Consider the following 18,977-nt stretch of genomic DNA (forward strand, 5'->3'; position numbering starts at 1 on the left):
AAGGTCCCTGCTCTACAACGATACATAGACGGCAGGAAGAAGAGTGCCTTGCGGAAAAAAGTGAAGTGCGCAGGCGCGGGATCAGGGCACTGTGACATGCAGGGGAGCGGGGAAACATTATAATTAAAACAGTAGGCGGGATTTCTTGCGGGCCGCGGGACGGGAACACAGCATCACCCAGAAGGAATAAAAAGCAATTTCACACCAACAAGACCTCTAATATGAGGACATACAGGCAGGTATAGATTTACTTTTCTATCACCTGTATGGCCATATTAGAGGTCTGATATCTCCAAAGGGGTGACAGATTCCCTTTAACCATTTCCAGTTTGCAAAGAAGGCAACCTGTTAAAAGAAGTGAGCTGCCCTATGCTGCACTGAAGACACCCTATACTTGACAATGTAAGTCAACAGGCAGGCTCAGATGACATCCAGACATCTTTTTGAGTGCTTTTTCACTGTTTTTCCTTGTGGAATGGAGTAAAATTTTTTAAAACAACAAGAAACACCAGTAAAAGAAAATGCAAAAAAAAAAAAAAAAAAACTGCACTGTCAAAAATGTGGAGTAAAAACACCTGGGAAATGTAAAGAAAAAATTCTGAAGAAAAGACCCTTCAGTAAAAAATAACGCCGGGCTATCCTGAACCTTCTTTCTCTTGGAAAAACTCGGCAGGTTCGCCAGTCTGGAAAAGACAACGTGTGCACATACAATTAAAGGGCCTGTCCAAGACCTAAAACTTGATATGGCAAGAGGTGGCAGGTTTATAAAAACTGAAATAAAATGGTCTTCATTGTCCATAGCAACCAATCACTGTGCAGCTTACATTTTCCAGGAGCACAGTCCACAATGAAAGCTGTGGTGGGATTGGTTGCACTTGCTATAAGTAAAGGCAGTTTTACTTTCTCGCCACTTGATGACTCTGTGACTTTGCATGGCACTGACGGTCCCTATATTTTAGCACCAGCAGACGAGGCAGAAGTTTCTCAGTTAAAACCTCCACATGTGCGCCACCTTTCTGAGTGCACGAATTGATAAGAGTGCTGCGCCCTCTGGTGGTCACGTGTGGAACACACGTCTGTTTCTAGGACGCTTAGCACTGTGCCACACAAAAGATGGCGGTTACGTACGGACGCTCTTTCCTTATGTACGTAATCGTCAGCGTAAGGTTTCCTACCCAGGCTTCGGTCCGCGGTTGGGGAAGATGGCGGCGTCCAAGGTGAAGCAGGACATGCCCCCTCCCGGGGGTTACGGTCCGGTGGATTATAAGAGGAACCTTCCCCGTCGTGGTTTCAGCGGTGGGTGTCTGGGGATAGAGAGCGGGGTTATGCTGCCATGCTGGAGCGCGGGCGACAGAAATGCTTTCGCCATGGAAAGTATCTGCTAGTGAGTAATATGTCATTCCCGTCCATGACAGTGAGCACAAAGGGGACCCCCTAGTCCTGCTGGAATGAGAGAGGAGGGCTCTATAAGACCCCATAGTCCTGCTGGAATGAGAGAGGAGGGCTCTATAAGACCCCGTAGTCCTGCTGGAATGAGAGAGGGGGGCTCTATAAGACCCCATAGTCCTGCTGGAATGAGAGGGGGGCTCTATAAGACCCCATAGTCCTGCTGGAATGAGAGAGGAGGGCTCTATAAGACCCCGTAGTCCTGCTGGAATGAGAGAGGGGGGCTCTATAAGACCCCATAGTCCTGCTGGAATGAGAGGGGGGCTCTATAAGACCCCATAGTCCTGCTGGAATGAGAGGGGGGCTCTATAAGACCCCATAGTCCTGCTGGAATGAGAGGGGGGCTCTATAAGACCCCGTAGTCCTGCTGGAATGAGAGAGGGGGGCTCTATAAGACCCCGTAGTCCTGCTGGAATGAGAGAGGGGGGCTCTATAAGACCCCATAGTCCTGCTGGAATGAGAGGGGGGCCCTATAAGACCCCATAGTCCTGCTGGAATGAGAGGGGGGCCCTATAAACCCCATAGTCCTGCTGGAATGAGAGGGGGGCTCTATAAGACCCCATAGTCCTGCTGGAATGAGAGGGGGGCTCTATAAGACCCCATAGTCCTGCTGGAATGAGAGGGGGGCTCTATAAGACCCCATAGTCCTGCTGGAATGAGAGGGGGGCTCTATAAGACCCCATAGTCCTGCTGGAATGAGAGGGGGGCTCTATAAGACCCCATAGTCCTGCTGGAATGAGAGGGGGGCTCTATAAGACCCCATAGTCCTGCTGGAATGAGAGGGGGGCTCTATAAGACCCCATAGTCCTGCTGGAATGAGAGGGGGGCTCTATAAGACCCCATAGTCCTGCTGGAATGAGAGGGGGGCTCTATAAGACCCCATAGTCCTGCTGGAATGAGAGAGGGGGCTCTATAAGACCCCATAGTCCTGCTGGAATGAGAGGGGGGCTCTATAAGACCCCATAGTCCTGCTGGAATGAGAGGGGGGCTCTATAAGACCCCATAGTCCTGCTGGAATGAGAGAGGGGGGCTCTATAAGACCCCGTAGTCCTGCTGGAATGAGAGAGGGGGGCTCTATAAGACCCCATAGTCCTGCTGGAATGAGAGGGGGGCCCTATAAGACCCCATAGTCCTGCTGGAATGAGAGGGGGGCCCTATAAACCCCATAGTCCTGCTGGAATGAGAGGGGGGCTCTATAAGACCCCATAGTCCTGCTGGAATGAGAGGGGGGCTCTATAAGACCCCATAGTCCTGCTGGAATGAGAGGGGGGCTCTATAAGACCCCATAGTCCTGCTGGAATGAGAGGGGGGCTCTATAAGACCCCATAGTCCTGCTGGAATGAGAGGGGGGCTCTATAAGACCCCGTAGTCCTGCTGGAATGAGAGGGGGGTGGGCTCTATAAGACCCCGTAGTCCTGCTGGAATGAGAGGGGGGGGGGGGCTCTATAAGACCCTGTAGTCCTGCTGGAATGAGAGGGGGGGGGGCTCTATAAGACCCTGTAGTCCTGCTGGAATGAGAGGGGGGGGGCTCTATAAGACCCCATAGTCCTGCTGGAATGAGAGGGGGGGGGCTCTATAAGACCCCATAGTCCTGCTGGAATGAGAGGGGGGCTCTATAAGACCCCATAGTCCTGCTGGAATGAGAGGGGGGCTCTATAAGACCCCATAGTCCTGCTGGAATGAGAGGGGGGCTCTATAAGACCCCATAGTCCTGCTGGAATGAGAGGGGGGCTCTATAAGACCCCATAGTCCTGCTGGAATGAGAGGGGGGGGGGGCGGCTCTATAAGACCCCATAGTCCTGCTGGAATGAGAGGGGGGGGGGGCGGCTCTATAAGACCCCATAGTCCTGCTGGAATGAGAGGGGGGAGGGCGGCTCTATAAGACCCCATAGTCCTGCTGGAATGAGAGGGGGGAGGGCTCTATAAGACCCCATAGTCCTGCTGGAATGAGAGGGGGGCTCTATAAGACCCCATAGTCCTGCTGGAATGAGAGGGGGGCTCTATAAGACCCCATAGTCCTGCTGGAATGAGAGGGGGGGGGGGCGGCTCTATAAGACCCCATAGTCCTGCTGGAATGAGAGGGGGGGGGGGCGGCTCTATAAGACCCCATAGTCCTGCTGGAATGAGAGGGGGGAGGGCTCTATAAGACCCCATAGTCCTGCTGGAATGAGAGGGGGGTGGGCTCTATAAGACCCCGTAGTCCTGCTGGAATGAGAGGGGGGGGGGGCTCTATAAGACCCCATAGTCCTGCTGGAATGAGAGGGGGGTGGGCTCTATAAGACCCCCATAGTCCTGCCGGAATGAGAGGGGGGTGGGCTCTATAAGACCCCCATAGTCCTGCCGGAATGAGAGGGGGGTGGGCTCTATAAGACCCCCATAGTCCTGCTGGAATGAGAGGGGGGGCTCTATGGGAGTCTGAGTGCTGTTGTAGTTTAGGGTGGTTCTACAGAGTCCAAGTGTCACTGTAATTGGGATTTAGGGGACAATTACAGTGGAGCTCGGACTCCCTCCAATTACATTAGCGACATTTGGACACCCGTAGAGCGTCCCTTCCCAATTACAGCGGCACTCGATGGTGATAGGCTTTATGAGAGTCCAAATGCTGGTGTAATAGGAGTGGGGGTAAGGGGCTCTATAGACTGTATGTGTGTAAAATATATGTGCAAAAGTTCTAGGCAGTTGTAAGAATACTTTCAAGAATTGAAGTGTTACAAATTTATTTTTATCAACTACAAAAATGCAAACTAAGTGATATATTTGGTGTGACCACACTTTGCCTTCAAAACAGCATCAATTCTTCTAGGTACACTTGCACATAGTTTTTGAGGGAATTCGGCAGGGAGGTTATTCTAAATATCTTGGAAAACTAACCACAGATCTGTAGATGTACAGTAGGCTTGTACAAATCCTTCTGTCTTGTCATGTAATCTCACACATACTCGATGATGAGATCAGAGCTCTGTAGGGACCATATCATCACTTATATGACTCCATGCTTGTTCTTTACAGTGAAGATAATTCCTAATGATGATATGTTTGGGATCATTGTCCTATTACTGAAAATCTGGAGCTACTTAGATGCCTCCCTAATATTACATTATAGATAAATATCTGCATGTATTTCTCAGCATTGAGGACACCATTAATCCTGATCAAATCCTCAACTCCATTTACTAAAATGCAGCCCCAAACCTTGCAAGGAACCTCCACCATGCTTTACTGATGCCTGCAGACACTCATTATTGTACCACTCTCCAGTCCTTCAGTGAACAAACTGCCTTTTGCCCTTTTCCAAATCTGTCCCAGTTCTTATGTTTTCGTGCATGGTTGAGTCACTTGGCCTTGTTACTGTGTGTAAGGTATGGTTTTTGGACAAACTTCTTTCATGGAGACTATTTCTGGCCAGACTTTTTCAAACAGTAGATGATTGTAGATGGGTCCCACTTGTTGCTGCCAGTTTTGAGCTGATGGCACTGCTGGACATCTTCCAATTTTGAAGGGAAGTAAGCATGGTGTCTTTCATCTGCTGCACTATTTCCTTGGCCGACTACTGCATTTACTGTTCTCAATGTTGCCCATTTCTTGTTGTTTCTTCAATAGAGCTTGAACAGCACATCTTGAAACCCCACTCTGCTCATTCTTGCTATGGTGTATGACCTGTGCCATATAACTGACTTTCCCAACCTCACCTTTATGGCAGAGTTTCTGTTCCTCACCCAGTTTTACGCCTCCTACACAGCTGTTTCAGTTAATGACTGTGTTACAGCCTGCATATGAAAATAGTGATCATTATCCCCTGTTAGATGTATGAGTAACCAATTATACCAGACTATATTCCTACAAAATCCCTGACTATGAACAAGTGTACCTAGAAGAATTGAAGCTTTTATGAAGGCTAATGGTGGTCACACCAAATAGTGATTTGATATTTCTATTTTGTTCATTCACTTTGCATTAGCTTAACTAATAAAATTAAACTATTAACATTTCTGTTTTTAAAGCATTCTTACTTTGCAGCACTTTTACAAACTTGCCTAAAACTTTCTCACAGCATTGTGTTCGTGTGTGATTATTTATATATACGGTACATACACACACATATACTTCTGACCAGCTTCCTCTGTGTATAACTATATGGAGAAGCTGAAGAGATTGGTGTATAGACTTACATGGTATACATTTCTTTGCACGAGTTCTCTGTATTTGAAAGGGCTGTGGAGTCGGAATAAAATGGACCGACTCTGACTACTGAAATATATAATAAATTGGGTATAGTAATTCAATGCAGTTTGTGGGGAATATTTTTCCATAAGAATTTGGGAAAGTTATGAAATGTCCTATAAATGTCTGTCCTATTCCTGATCTGAGGGTCTAGACTTTTAGCTGAGATGAATCTGTGCTACAGTAAATTTATCACTTACACATGAGCCATGTATGAGGGAGTCGGAGCCATGTATGAGGGAGTCGGAGTCATGGAAATTGAGGAGTCGGAGGTTTGGCTTACCGACCCCACAGCCCTGTTTGAAAGCACAGACTGCTGCACGTTCCTATACATTTTAACAATCCATATACCTGCACATGCCTTCCAGACGGAGGCCAAAAGAAAGAACACGCTTTTGTCCCCAGTTTGGAGAATGGGGGGCCTATGGTGACATTGCTGTGTACTTTGAGAAGAGTTCCCAACATACATTGTAGGCTAAGTGTGCACCAAGCCTAACTTGTATTTTCTTCACTGACATCCCAGCTTGTTCTGAGTAGAAGTCAAGTGGTGATCCTAATCGGTGATTGACAGCTATCTGCGTCCACATTTATGCTGTTACCGGTCAGTCACTGATTTGGGCCACTCAATTGACTTCTAAGCCCAAAATGAGCAGGGATGTTGATGAATGAAATACCAGTTGGCATTATTTTTTTTTCCCATGAATGCATATAGCAATGTGCTTAGCTTATCCTACTCTATAAAACGGTACCCATAGATTGCACAGCATTTCCAAAGTGACTGGTTCCCAATAATAAGAAACTGTGGTAATGAAAGTGACTTTTCTTTTCCTTTGTTACAGGCTACACCATGTTTGCTGTAGGGATCGGTGCGATGCTGTTTGGTTACTGGAGAATTGGCATGTGGAACAGAGAGAGAAGGTGTCATGATGTTGTGAAGGAAAAAAACCATTGCCACGTTTCTAAAATTCTGATCTATTTAAAATATGGAATTCATTAACCTGATCAGTGAGCACCGTTAGAGAAAAAAATCAAAATGCCATAATTGTATTGTTTTGGTCCTCATCTCATTAAAAAAATAAACGCAACCAAAGCATCATATGTACGTGAAATTGGCATCAATAAAAATGTCAGCTTGCTGCACAGAAAGCAAGCCCTCATTCAACACTATCAACAGAACAATTAAAATGTCACAGCTCTCAGAAAATGGGCTGACGCAAAGAAAAAACTTTTTATTTTTTTTCATCCATGCATATTTATTACTGTAATTGGATGGCTGTGGTGGACAATCATATTTCTAGGTCATTTTTACATCACAATGAACTTTTTAAAATCAAACCCCTCCCTCCCTAAAACAGCAAAAATATTTTTTTTGCCATTTCATCCCAGTTGGAATTTAGTTTCCATTTTTCAGTCTATTATATGGAAAAATGGATTGTGACATTCAAAACTACAACTTGTTTCACGGAAAAACCTAATACATATGTCATATATACATCTGTTGATGGAGAAATAAAAATTGTATATCTCTTGGAAGAGGGGGACCAAAAAATCGAGTGTACATTTAATACGAACAACACTATTTGTTTGCCTGTAGCTCTATAATGTTGAATGTTTGAGAATTTCCAGTGTGTTTACTTACATTTCACATCTTCAAAGAATAGTGGTGGCACATACTAAATATAATGTTTTCATGGTCCCCATTGTTTTACAGACGGCTACTTATTGAAGACTTAGAGACCCGTTTGGCATTGCTACCACTCCTCCAGGCAGAGTCAGATCGAAGGTAACAAGATTATATTTCCTTCAATTTCTTATACAATTCTGCCAGTCCACCTGTGTGATCTGGTTGTTCTGGAGTTTGCTAAAACATGTTCAGTTTGTGCTTCCTGTTTATTATGTGTAAAATACACACTTTCAACTGATGCAGAGACTAAAGTAGTTTGCTGATGGAATACACAAAGCAGCTGCCTATAGAGATTTGTCACAGTGACACTGCGGATGAGACCCATTCTGAACTTTTAAATAAAGGAGTACGATTTATGGTGCTTTTGCGCTCTGGTATCTCCAACTACAGTTGCCCTAATACCGGTCTGTGTAATATTGGTATACAGGCTAATGTATCGTTCTGAACAAAAGTTTTGAGACTGACCTGAGTTTTGGTTTTCACAAAGATTGCTGCTTCAGTATTTTTAGATCTTTTAGTTAGATGTTTCTAAGATACAGTACTGCGACAGGTGTGGAATGAAAGCTGGAAAGTAAGAGCGCGTTCAAAAATAGAAGTGTTAATAGTCTGTTTTTATCAATTAAAATGTAAAGTGGATGGACTAAAGAGAAATCTAAATCAAATCAATATCTGGTGTGACCACCCTTTTGCATTCATAACCGCATCAGTTCTAGGTATACATATTTTATGAAGGAATTTTGCAGGGAAACATCATAGACAATCAATAATGTTTGCGATAAGGGCTCTCTGGTGGCCATATCGTAATTTCCAGGACTCATTGTTCTTTTACGTTGAAGATAACTCTTAATGGCATTGGCTGTAATTTTGTGGTCATTATTTTGCTGCAGAATAAATTCGGAGTCAGACACCTCCCTGATGGTATTGCATGAGGTATAAGTATTTTCCCCTCACCCATGACAGCACACCTTGAGAGACAGGGATCTGCCCCACCAAGGACAGGAAACCGTCTGAAATAAAAGGGAGGTACCTCTCCCTCGCTTCAGTTGGTTTCCTGTCCTTGATGGGAACCTGTCTGAAGAAAGGTGTCCATACTTACCTGGGCCTGTTCTGGTGTGGAAGAGCGGGCACCAGCCTGTGCACCGGGTTCCAGAAGCGCCGTCCACGGTTCCCTGCAGCCGTGTCCGAGCATGCGCAGGCGGTTAGGAGGGCTCCGGCTCCCCGCAGACCGCTGCGCTGTCCTCTCCCTGCTGCAGGCTCCTGGCTGGTCGCACGCCGGGAGCAGCGTCTTCCGGGTGTGACGCGCCTGACGGCGCGGTGCATGCTGGGAGAGGCGTGCCCGATGACGTCGGAGGGCGGCACCCGGATCCAAGATGGCGGCGCCCTGCAAGCGCTTGCCGGCCGGCTTTTTTCAAACATCGGCCGGTGGGTGCCAGGAGGGGGGAGGACACAAGAACCGGAGGAGATTCCGATGTGCCCTATTTAAGGTGGGGGGGGGGGTTGTCCTGGTCAAACGCTGCCTATACTCTTGTGGTGTAGCAGCTATGGCAGACCAGGACAGCCAGGAGCAGCAGCAGCTGACCCCTCCATCTCATCAACGCCAGCGGAAGAAGCAGTCGGACACCTCACACGGACGGCCGCTCCATCAACCGCAGCGGCAGCAGGAGAAGTAAGGTGTCAGACGCTTCAGGGCCATCCAGAAGGGATTCATCTTATGTCCCGCCACAGCCTCCAAATCGGGTACCCTTTTGTGACTTCAGGGGTGAGTGATCTTCGGGAATGTCACTTAATAGTAATGGAAAGTTATGTGCTTCATTCCTTAGGAACCTAAGAAGAGTAGCGCCAAACCGAAGCACAGGGTTTGCGCCTTATGCCAAGTCCCCCTTTCCATAGATTGGCAGAAACAGCTTTGTGCTAGCTGTATTAACCAAACCATAGCGGAGAGCACCCCGGATTTTGCTTCTAATTTGAGGTCCGTAATCCGTTCAGAGGCTCAGGATTCCCTGAAATGCTTACTAAAGGGGAAAAAGAGAACCCATAAAGATATCTCCTCCGACTATGATTTATCCTCCCAGTCAGAGGATCTTTGCCTCAGTGATTCCGCATCCTCCTCTTCATCAGACAGTGGTAGGCCCTGTTTCACTATTGAGGATACTGACAAGTTGATCAGAGCGGTCAGATCTACCATGGGGTTGAGGGAGGAAAAGGCAGCCAGGTCCCTGGAAGACATTATGTTCGCAGGCCTGGAGGAAAAAAAGAGACGCTCCTTTCCAGTGAATCCTGAAATTCAGACCCTTATAGACCGGGAATGGAGAAAGCCGGAGAAATCAGGAGTGTTGCCCTCATCCTCTAAAAGGAGGTACCCCTTCGAGGATAGTGTCTCTGGGTCCTGGGACAAAATTCCTAAAGTTGACGGGTCTGTCGCCCGATCATCCAAAAGATCGTCCCTACCCCTGGAAGATTCGGGCAGTCTAAAGGATCCTTCCTGCGTCACACCTGGGAAGCAGCGGCAGGGGGCCTGAAGCCAGCGGTAGCAGGCACTTGTGTCGCTATGTCACTTATGGTGTGGCTTCAGCAATTAGGAGACCAGCTCAAGGATAAAAAGATATCCAGAGATGAAATCCTCTCCAATCTGCCTTTGCTACAAGCAGCATCTGCTTTTCTGTGTAGCGCCGGCGTCCCTGCCCTCTGCTAGGCAGGGACGCTGTTCCCCTCACCTCTCTGCTCCGTGCCCGGTGTCCTCCTCCCGCTTTGCTGGCAGCGCGCGCTCCTTCCCGGCTACTGTGCTTAGGGCGCTCTCCCTCCCTCTTAAAGGGGCCGCGCGCGCCGTCCTAAGGAGTCCCCGGCCAATGGCCGGAGGACTTCACCATATATAAGGCACCTCCTCCAAAATGGAGGTGCCCGAGCAATGTTGTTGCACTGTTCACTACTCTGCTTCAGCCCTCAGGTCCCGTTGCCAGTTACCTGCCAGATTCCTGCCAGCTTGCTGTCTTATTCCTGCCTGATATTCTGCTACCTGCCTGCTAGCCTGAGGTCCGACGGTCTGTCTTACAACTCCTGTCAGTCTGTCTAAGGACCAGCTTGCCCGCTCACCTGGGAGCGCACATCAGCTACCTGCCTGCTTGCCTGAGGTCCGACGGTCTGCCTTCCAACTCCTGTCAGTCTGTCTATGGACCAGCTTGCCCGCTCACCTGGGAGCGCACATCTGCTACCTGCCTGCTAGCCTACCTGGAGGCTCCGCCGTCACGTACTGTGACCACCTGCCTGTCCAGTGACTCCTGCCCGCTCACCTGGGAGCGCTCATCTGCTGCCTGTCTGCTAGCCTACCTGGAGGCTCTGCCGTCACGTGCTGTGACCACCCGCCTGTCCAGAGACTTCTGCCCGCTCACCTGGGAGCGCTCATCTGCCGCCTGTCTGTTGGTCTTCCTGGAGGCTCCGCCGTCACATGCTGTGACCACCCGTTTATCCAGAGACTCTCGCCTGCTCACCTGGGAGCTCACGTCTACCATCAGCCGCCACAGGTTGTACCAACCCTTTACCCAGAGACTGCCCCGGTCACTTGCCGTGACCATCTGCCCGTTCATCCAGAGACTGCCCCGGTCACTTGCCGTGACCATCTGCCCGTTCATCCAGAGACTGCCCCGGTCACTTGCCGTGACCATCTGCCCGTTCATCCAGAGACTGCCCCGGTCACTTGCCGTGACCATCTGCCCGTTCATCCAGAGACTGCCCCGGTCACTTGCCGTGACCATCTGCCCGTTCATCCAGAGACTGCCCCGGTCACTTGCCGTGACCATCTGCCCGTTCATCCAGAGACTGCCCCGGTCACTTGCCGTGACCATCTGCCCGTTCATCCAGAGACTGCCCCGGTCACTTGCCGTGACCATCTGCCCGTTCATCCAGAGACTGCCCCGGTCACTTGCCGTGACCATCTGCCCGTTCATCCAGAGACTGCCCCGGTCACTTGCCGTGACCATCTGCCCGTTCATCCAGAGACTGCCCCGGTCACTTGCCGTGACCATCTGCCCGTTCATCCAGAGACTGCCCCGGTCACTTGCCGTGACCATCTGCCCGTTCATCCAGAGACTGCCCCGGTCACTTGCCGTGACCATCTGCCCGTTCATCCAGAGACTGCCCCGGTCACTTGCCGTGACCATCTGCCCGTTCATCCAGAGACTGCCCCGGTCACTTGCCGTGACCATCTGCCCGTTCATCCAGAGACTGCCCCGGTCACTTGCCGTGACCATCTGCCCGTTCATCCAGAGACTGCCCCGGTCACTTGCCGTGACCATCTGCCCGTTCATCCAGAGACTGCCCCGGTCACTTGCCGTGACCATCTGCCCGTTCATCCAGAGACTGCCCCGGTCACTTGCCGTGACCATCTGCCCGTTCATCCAGAGACTGCCCCGGTCACTTGCCGTGACCATCTGCCCGTTCATCCAGAGACTGCCCCGGTCACTTGCCGTGACCATCTGCCCGTTCATCCAGAGACTGCCCCGGTCACTTGCCGTGACCATCTGCCCGTTCATCCAGAGACTGCCCCGGTCACTTGCCGTGACCATCTGCCCGTTCATCCAGAGACTGCCCCGGTCACTTGCCGTGACCATCTGCCCGTTCATCCAGAGACTGCCCCGGTCACTTGCCGTGACCATCTGCCCGTTCATCCAGAGACTGCCCCGGTCACTTGCCGTGACCATCTGCCCGTTCATCCAGAGACTGCCCCGGTCACTTGCCGTGACCATCTGCCCGTTCATCCAGAGACTGCCCCGGTCACTTGCCGTGACCATCTGCCCGTTCATCCAGAGACTGCCCCGGTCACTTGCCGTGACCATCTGCCCGTTCATCCAGAGACTGCCCCGGTCACTTGCCGTGACCATCTGCCCGTTCATCCAGAGACTGCCCCGGTCACTTGCCGTGACCATCTGCCCGTTCATCCAGAGACTGCCCCGGTCACTTGCCGTGACCATCTGCCCGTTCATCCAGAGACTGCCCCGGTCACTTGCCGTGACCATCTGCCCGTTCATCCAGAGACTGCCCCGGTCACTTGCCGTGACCATCTGCCCGTTCATCCAGAGACTGCCCCGGTCACTTGCCGTGACCATCTGCCCGTTCATCCAGAGACTGCCCCGGTCACTTGCCGTGACCATCTGCCCGTTCATCCAGAGACTGCCCCGGTCACTTGCCGTGACCATCTGCCCGTTCATCCAGAGACTGCCCCGGTCACTTGCCGTGACCATCTGCCCGTTCATCCAGAGACTGCCCCGGTCACTTGCCGTGACCATCTGCCCGTTCATCCAGAGACTGCCCCGGTCACTTGCCGTGACCATCTGCCCGTTCATCCAGAGACTGCCCCGGTCACTTGCCGTGACCATCTGCCCGTTCATCCAGAGACTGCCCCGGTCACTTGCCGTGACCATCTGCCCGTTCATCCAGAGACTGCCCCGGTCACTTGCCGTGACCATCTGCCCGTTCATCCAGAGACTGCCCCGGTCACTTGCCGTGACCATCTGCCCGTTCATCCAGAGACTGCCCCGGTCACTTGCCGTGACCATCTGCCCGTTCATCCAGAGACTGCCCCGGTCACTTGCCGTGACCATCTGCCCGTTCATCCAGAGACTGCCCCGGTCACTTGCCGTGACCATCTGCCCGTTCATCCAGAGACTGCCCCGGTCACTTGCCGTGACCATCTGCCCGTTCATCCAGAGACTGCCCCGGTCACTTGCCGTGACCATCTGCCCGTTCATCCAGAGACTGCCCCGGTCACTTGCCGTGACCATCTGCCCGTTCATCCAGAGACTGCCCCGGTCACCTGCTGTGACTGCCTGCCTGGTCGCCACCCGCTCCCTTACAAGGACCGCCCCCTTGTATAGTAGCTCAGAGGTTCCGCTTCCCAGACCCGTTACATTCTGGCTGACTCCTCAGCGCGGATTCAGTTAAACTTGCTGCCAAGTCTGCAAATTTGTCTAATGCTGCCAGACGAGCCCTGTGGCTCAAGGGTTGCCGAGGAGACCTACAATCTAAACATAAGATATGTTCCCTTCCTTGTGATGGTAAACTCTTGTTTGGCCAAAAACTGGACGACCTTTTGGAGAAGGCTGGCGACAGAAAGAGAGGTTTCTCAGGGTTCACGGGGGGGACACAAAAAGGTCCTATTTTCAGAGGAAGAGATTTAACCGGGGTCGCCCTCCGGGAGAAAGGAAAATATGGGAGCCCAGATCTAAAAAGGACTCTGGTTACATGTTTGGAGGACCATCCTCCAGTACCAAAAAATCTCCCCAATGATGCGAGGCTAGAGGTCGGGGAAAGGCTTTCCCATTTTATCCCAGCTTGGGAAGCCATCACTTCAAATCCCTGGGTGTTGAATATCATAAAGAACGGCCTAAAGATACGCTTCAGTCAGGTCCCTCACCAAACCTTCATGATCCCCTCCAGGAGGAAGTCCAGGGAGGAGCAGATGGCCCTAGAATCGGAAGTGTTAGACTTAGTCAACAAGCAGGTCCTTCACGAAGTTCCAGATTCACAATGGGGATGGGGATTTTATTCCCCCTTGTTCGTGATAAAAAAAACCAAATGGGTCCTTAAGGACCATTATCAACCTCAAAAGTCTAAATCAGCTGCTAAACAACCAGACTTTCAAGATGGAATCAGTGAACTCTGCAGTAAAACTCCTACACCACAATTGTTTCATGGCAGTTATCGACCTAAAAGATCCCTACTATCACGTCCCAATCCATCCAGAATACCGGAAGTACCTAAGGGTAGCCCTGTTCATCCAAGGGGAATTGAGACATTTCCAATTTACTGCACTACCTTTTGGACTCTCGATAGCACCGAGAGTGTTTACAAAGGTTATAGCGGAGGTGACCGCTTTTCTCCGAATCAAAAACGTGGTGATTGTTCCCTATCTGGACGACTTTCTGATAATAGGGAAATCAGAGGACCACTGTTCCTCTCAACTTTTAGAGGTCAGGACAGCTTTACATCAGCTAGGGTGGTTGATAAATATTCAAAAATCAAAACTATCCCCCTCAAGGACTCAGATCTTTCTGGGCTCGACCCTAGATTCCCAACTCCAATCCTGTTTCCTCCCGGAAGACAAGGTTTGCAAAATCAGCCTGGTCTCAAGGGCCATAAAGTCTCCCGTGATGTCCTTGAGAGAAGCAATGTCCCTACTAGGCTCCATGACTTCCTGTCTGCCGGCAGTCAAATGGGCCCAGAGTCATATGAGGCTTCTTCAGTGGGAGGTCCTGTCAGCACAAAAATCCTTCAACAGACATTTAGAAAAAAGACTATCTTTCTTTGGAGACAGTAAACTCCCTCTCCTGGTGGACAAACAGGGAGAATCTGACCTCAGGCTTACAGTGGTCCAGACCAGTCGAACATACAATTACAACTGATGCAAGTGGCTCTGGCTGGAGGGGTCATCTAGCAGATCTCTCAGTTCAGGGGCTCTGGCTACGTCATGAAATAGAAGCGTCATCGAACCTAAAGGAGCTTTTGGCAGTGGAGAAATCCCTGCTAGGCTTCCTTCCCCCACATACAGGGTCGCCATGTCCAGATCAGGTCTGACAATCGGACGATAGTGGCTTATATAAATCACCAGGGAGGAACAAGATCTCTCTCCCTTATGGTAGTGGCAAACAGAATCCTGTATCTAGCAGAACAGCATCTCCCATCCCTCAGTGCTCTTTACATCCGGGGTGTAGAAAATTCAAGGGAAGATTTCCTCAGTCTCCACACTTTAAGACAAGGAGAGTGGGCTCTAAACCCGATAGTCTTCCAACAAATTATCCAGCTATGGGGGTCATCGGACATAGATTTGTTCGCCACCAGGGCGAACAGGAAGGTGGAGAGATTCTGTTAACTAAATCCAACAGAGAATCCCTATTCTGTGGACACTCTCCAGATACCCTGGAAGTTCGGGAAGGCCTACGCGTTTCCACCGATAGTAATGATCCCGGCAGTTGTGAGGAAAATTCAGGAGGAGGGGGCGAGGAAAATTCTAATAGCCCCATTTGGCCAAAAAGACCCTGGTTCTCCCTGCTTCGCCTAATGTCGATCTCGGATCCCTGGGTCCTGCCAGACAGGCCAGACCTTCTCATCCAGGGGCCAATATTCCATGCACAAGCCAAAGGTTTCCATCTGGTGGCTTGGAATTTGAGAGGTTGTTACTGAGCAATAGGGGGTTTTCACCAGGCCTAGTTTCTATCCTATTGGGTAGTAGGAAGCCCATAACAACTAAGATTTATTCCAGGATCTGGGGAAAATTCCTGGATTTTATAGACTCCCCATTGTCGGATAAACCTCCAGTTAAAGAAGTCCTAGAATTTTTACAAAAGGGACGTGACCTGGGATTAGCTACGGGAACACTTAAAGTTCAGGTGTCCGCCCTAGGGGCGCTCTATAATTGTAACCTGGTGGGGAATAGATGGGTCTCTAGATTCATTTAAATCCTGTTCCAGAGCTAAGCCAGTTCGGGCTCTCAGAGTTCCTCCCTGGGACCTGAATTTGGTTTTAAACGCACTCTCTGGTGACCCATTTGAACCCCTGCACGTTATCTCTCCAAAGTTCCTCACCCTCAAAACCATTCTCTTAGTGGCCCTAACGTCGGCCCGTAGGGTGAGTGACCTGCAGGCCCTTTCTGTTGATCCCCCCCCATACACCCAAATTCATGAGGACCGGGTCGTCCTGTGTACAGATCCGGCATACCTTCCGAAAGTAGTATCCAGATTCCACTGTAATCAGGAGATTGTACTTCCCTCTTTCTGCAGTAACCCTAAAAAACCCCGGGGGGGGGGGGGCGCGCATTACTACAGTACATAGACATCTCTTCGTCTTCCCCTTCCCCTTTTTCTTCTTCGTTTTTCTTCTTTTGTTTTTCTTCTTTTGTTTTTCTTCTTTTGTTTTTCTTCTTTTGTTTTTCTTCTTTTGTTTTTCTTCTTTTGTTTTTCTTCTTCGCCTTATTGGGGGACAGGAACACAGAGGTTAAAAGCCCCTTCCCACCGTCAATCCCCAGTGTTTTCCTGTCCCCATTGGGGCTTGGAGAGGTCCTGCAGTGCTGTTGGGGCGGCAGGGCAGCATTGTGTTAAATATACTTGCCGGGCAGCGGTCTGTCGGGGTGCTCCCTCCTCCCTCCATGCTGCTCCCGTTGGAACCGTCCTTGCTTCCTTCGCCCCATAGAGGGTAAAGCTAGTCGGGTAATTCATGCCGGAGGCCTGTTCCAGCTCTCCGGCATCTCCATCTTCCTGGGTGGTCTAGGCGCGCGCATCGGAAGTGACGTCATCACAGGTCCTTGTCACTTCCGGACTATGCGTTCCACGCTGGAACGCATGACGTTTGAGTGCATCCCAGAGCCGGCAAAGGCTAATATCGATCCGGATTGGCCCTCAAGTGACCGGAATGGGGAGAGGACTGAGGTTCCTTGCTGGGGGCATGTTTTTTTTCACATAAAAACCCGCCTGAAAACACCAAAGGTAAGGCTATCTCCACCATGGAAGGTGACAGATCCAGTATCCCTGCAGAGCCCAGCACGCCCCTGGCTACAGTGAGTAGTACCAGGTTGGGTCACTAAAGGGGTTATCTCAGCCTCTCTTTTAGATGACACTAGGTTTCCTCTCCTTCTAGTTACATGGCTATCCCTTCTCTTCCCCTCTCTTAGGAAGACAAGGCCCCCGCTTCTAAGAAGGATAAAGACCAGCCCCGTAGATGTGGCATCTGTGCTAAAAAATTTTCCTCATCCTATAAGAAGTTGTGCTGACCCTGTACGGATAAAATAATTAAAGAAGAAAACCCCTCGCTAATCGAGGAGCTTAGATCACTTGTTAAACAAGAGGTCCAGGTAGTTAGACAGAAGGTCCAAGCAACTATTGCTGCCCTACCTGTTTATGCCTCATCTAGGCCCTCTCCACCTAAGAGGAAGATTCAAGAGTTAGATTCGGATGTGGTCTCTTGATGCTAGTAGCTCTGCCTCTGATGATTTTGATGAAATGGCATCCTTAGGGCCTGCCAAAAAGGTAGAAACTGGAAGATATTAGAGGAATTACTGAACTCCGTTAGAGGCACTATGGGGCTGGAGAAAGTTGAGGTCCCCTGTTCCGTTCAGGATGAGATGTTTAGGGGCCTTAGATCAAAAAAGCAGACTGGTTTTCCAGTTCATGAGGTTATTTAGAGATCTCATCCGACAGGAATGGGAAACCCCGGAAAACCGTCTCACCACCCCTTCGGAATTAAAGCATAGATTTCCGCTGGAAGGTGAAGAATTTGAGTGGGACATTCCTAAGGTGGACATCCAGGTGGCAAGGGTAGTGAGGAAAACCTCACTTGCCTTTTGAGGACTCATCCCAATTGAAGGACCCATGGGACCGGAAAATGGAAAGCGTCCTTAAAAAATCATGGGAAACCTCTTCTGCCTCCCTTAAGGTCAACATCTCATCAACTTGTGTGGCCAGATCCCTCTTCAAGTAGCTGGCCCAATTGGAGGAACATCTGTCTCAGGGCACGTCCAGGGCAGACATCCATTCCCCTCCTTCAAAAAGCTACGGGCTTCTTGGCAGACCCCTCAGCTGAGTCAGTCCGGATCGTGGCCAGAGCAACTGTTTTATCCAATACTGCTTGCCGTGTGCTGTGGCTCAAAACATGGGGTGGGGATGTCACCTCTAAGGTTAAACTCTGCTCCATTCCCTTTCAAGGGAAATATGTATTCGGGCCAGCCCTGGATGATATCCTGGAAAAGTCCTCGGACAGGAAGATAACACTTCCTGAATAGAGACAAACTAAGAAACGTTCCTTTCGACCTTCCCAGAATCACCCCTCACAGTATAAGAAAAAGGGAAAATCTGGGCGCTGGAGCTATCCTAAAGGTGGCAAGGACCGTAACATCCTTGTACCCCAACAACAACAACAGCAGCAGGACAAGCAATGACTTGGTCCGTGTAGGGGGACATCTCTCGGATTTCTTTCCCCAGTGGCAGGCAATATCTTTCTGACAGTGGATCCTCAATACCATCGAAGAGGGTCTTCTATTGGAGTTCGAGACTCGTCCTCCTCAGGTTCTGAGGGTCATGTCCCTTCCTTCTCAGGGAGCTCGGGAACTGTTATCAGTCTGTTTATAAGACCTTCGGAATTCCGGAGTAGTATCTCCAGTCCCCCCTAGCTGGGAAGGGATGGATCACTACTCAAAAATATTCCTAATACGGAAACCGTCGGGGACCCCACGCATCATAATCAACCTAAAGTCCCTGAACCATCACATCAAATACAGACGGTTCAAGATAGAGTCTATAAGATCAATTATTCCCTTAATAGGGAAAGACTACGTCATGGCAACCATAGACTTAAAAGATGCATACTACCATGTGCCAATTCATCCGTCCCACAGGAAGTTCCTGCGCTTTGCAATCTCCGGGGACAACATAACAAAACACTACCAGTACAATGTACTACCATTCGGCATCTCTTCAGCATCCCGGGTGTTTACGAAGATTATGGCAGAAGTCATTTCACTCATCAAAAAACAAGGTGTCTGCATAATTCCATACCTGGACGACATGTTGATTGTTGCCCCTTCGGTGGTGACCCTCAATCTTCATGTTTCCATAACCTTAGAAACTCTTCGCTCATTAGGCTGGAT

At 49.9% G+C, this 18,977-nt stretch overlaps 1 protein-coding gene across 1 annotated transcript in view; it reads left to right on the forward strand.

The window, feature by feature from the left end:
* The first annotated feature begins 1,139 nt into the window (after window positions 1-1,139).
* Window positions 1,140-18,977, forward strand: part of NDUFA13 (NADH:ubiquinone oxidoreductase subunit A13) — a 45,002-nt gene continuing 27,164 nt past the window's right edge. Inside the window, exons 1-3 of the mRNA XM_073651606.1 lie at window positions 1,140-1,296; window positions 6,507-6,585; window positions 7,379-7,450. Of these exons, the coding sequence (XP_073507707.1) occupies window positions 1,203-1,296; window positions 6,507-6,585; window positions 7,379-7,450 (245 nt within the window). The 5' untranslated portion in view covers window positions 1,140-1,202. The remainder of the gene's footprint in view (window positions 1,297-6,506; window positions 6,586-7,378; window positions 7,451-18,977) is intronic.

This window comes from Phyllobates terribilis, unplaced genomic scaffold (assembly GCF_046119375.1).
Source record: "Phyllobates terribilis strain yellow unplaced genomic scaffold, ASM4611937v1 Scaffold_1__5_contigs__length_1240528914, whole genome shotgun sequence".
Lineage (NCBI taxonomy): Eukaryota > Metazoa > Chordata > Amphibia > Anura > Dendrobatidae > Phyllobates > Phyllobates terribilis.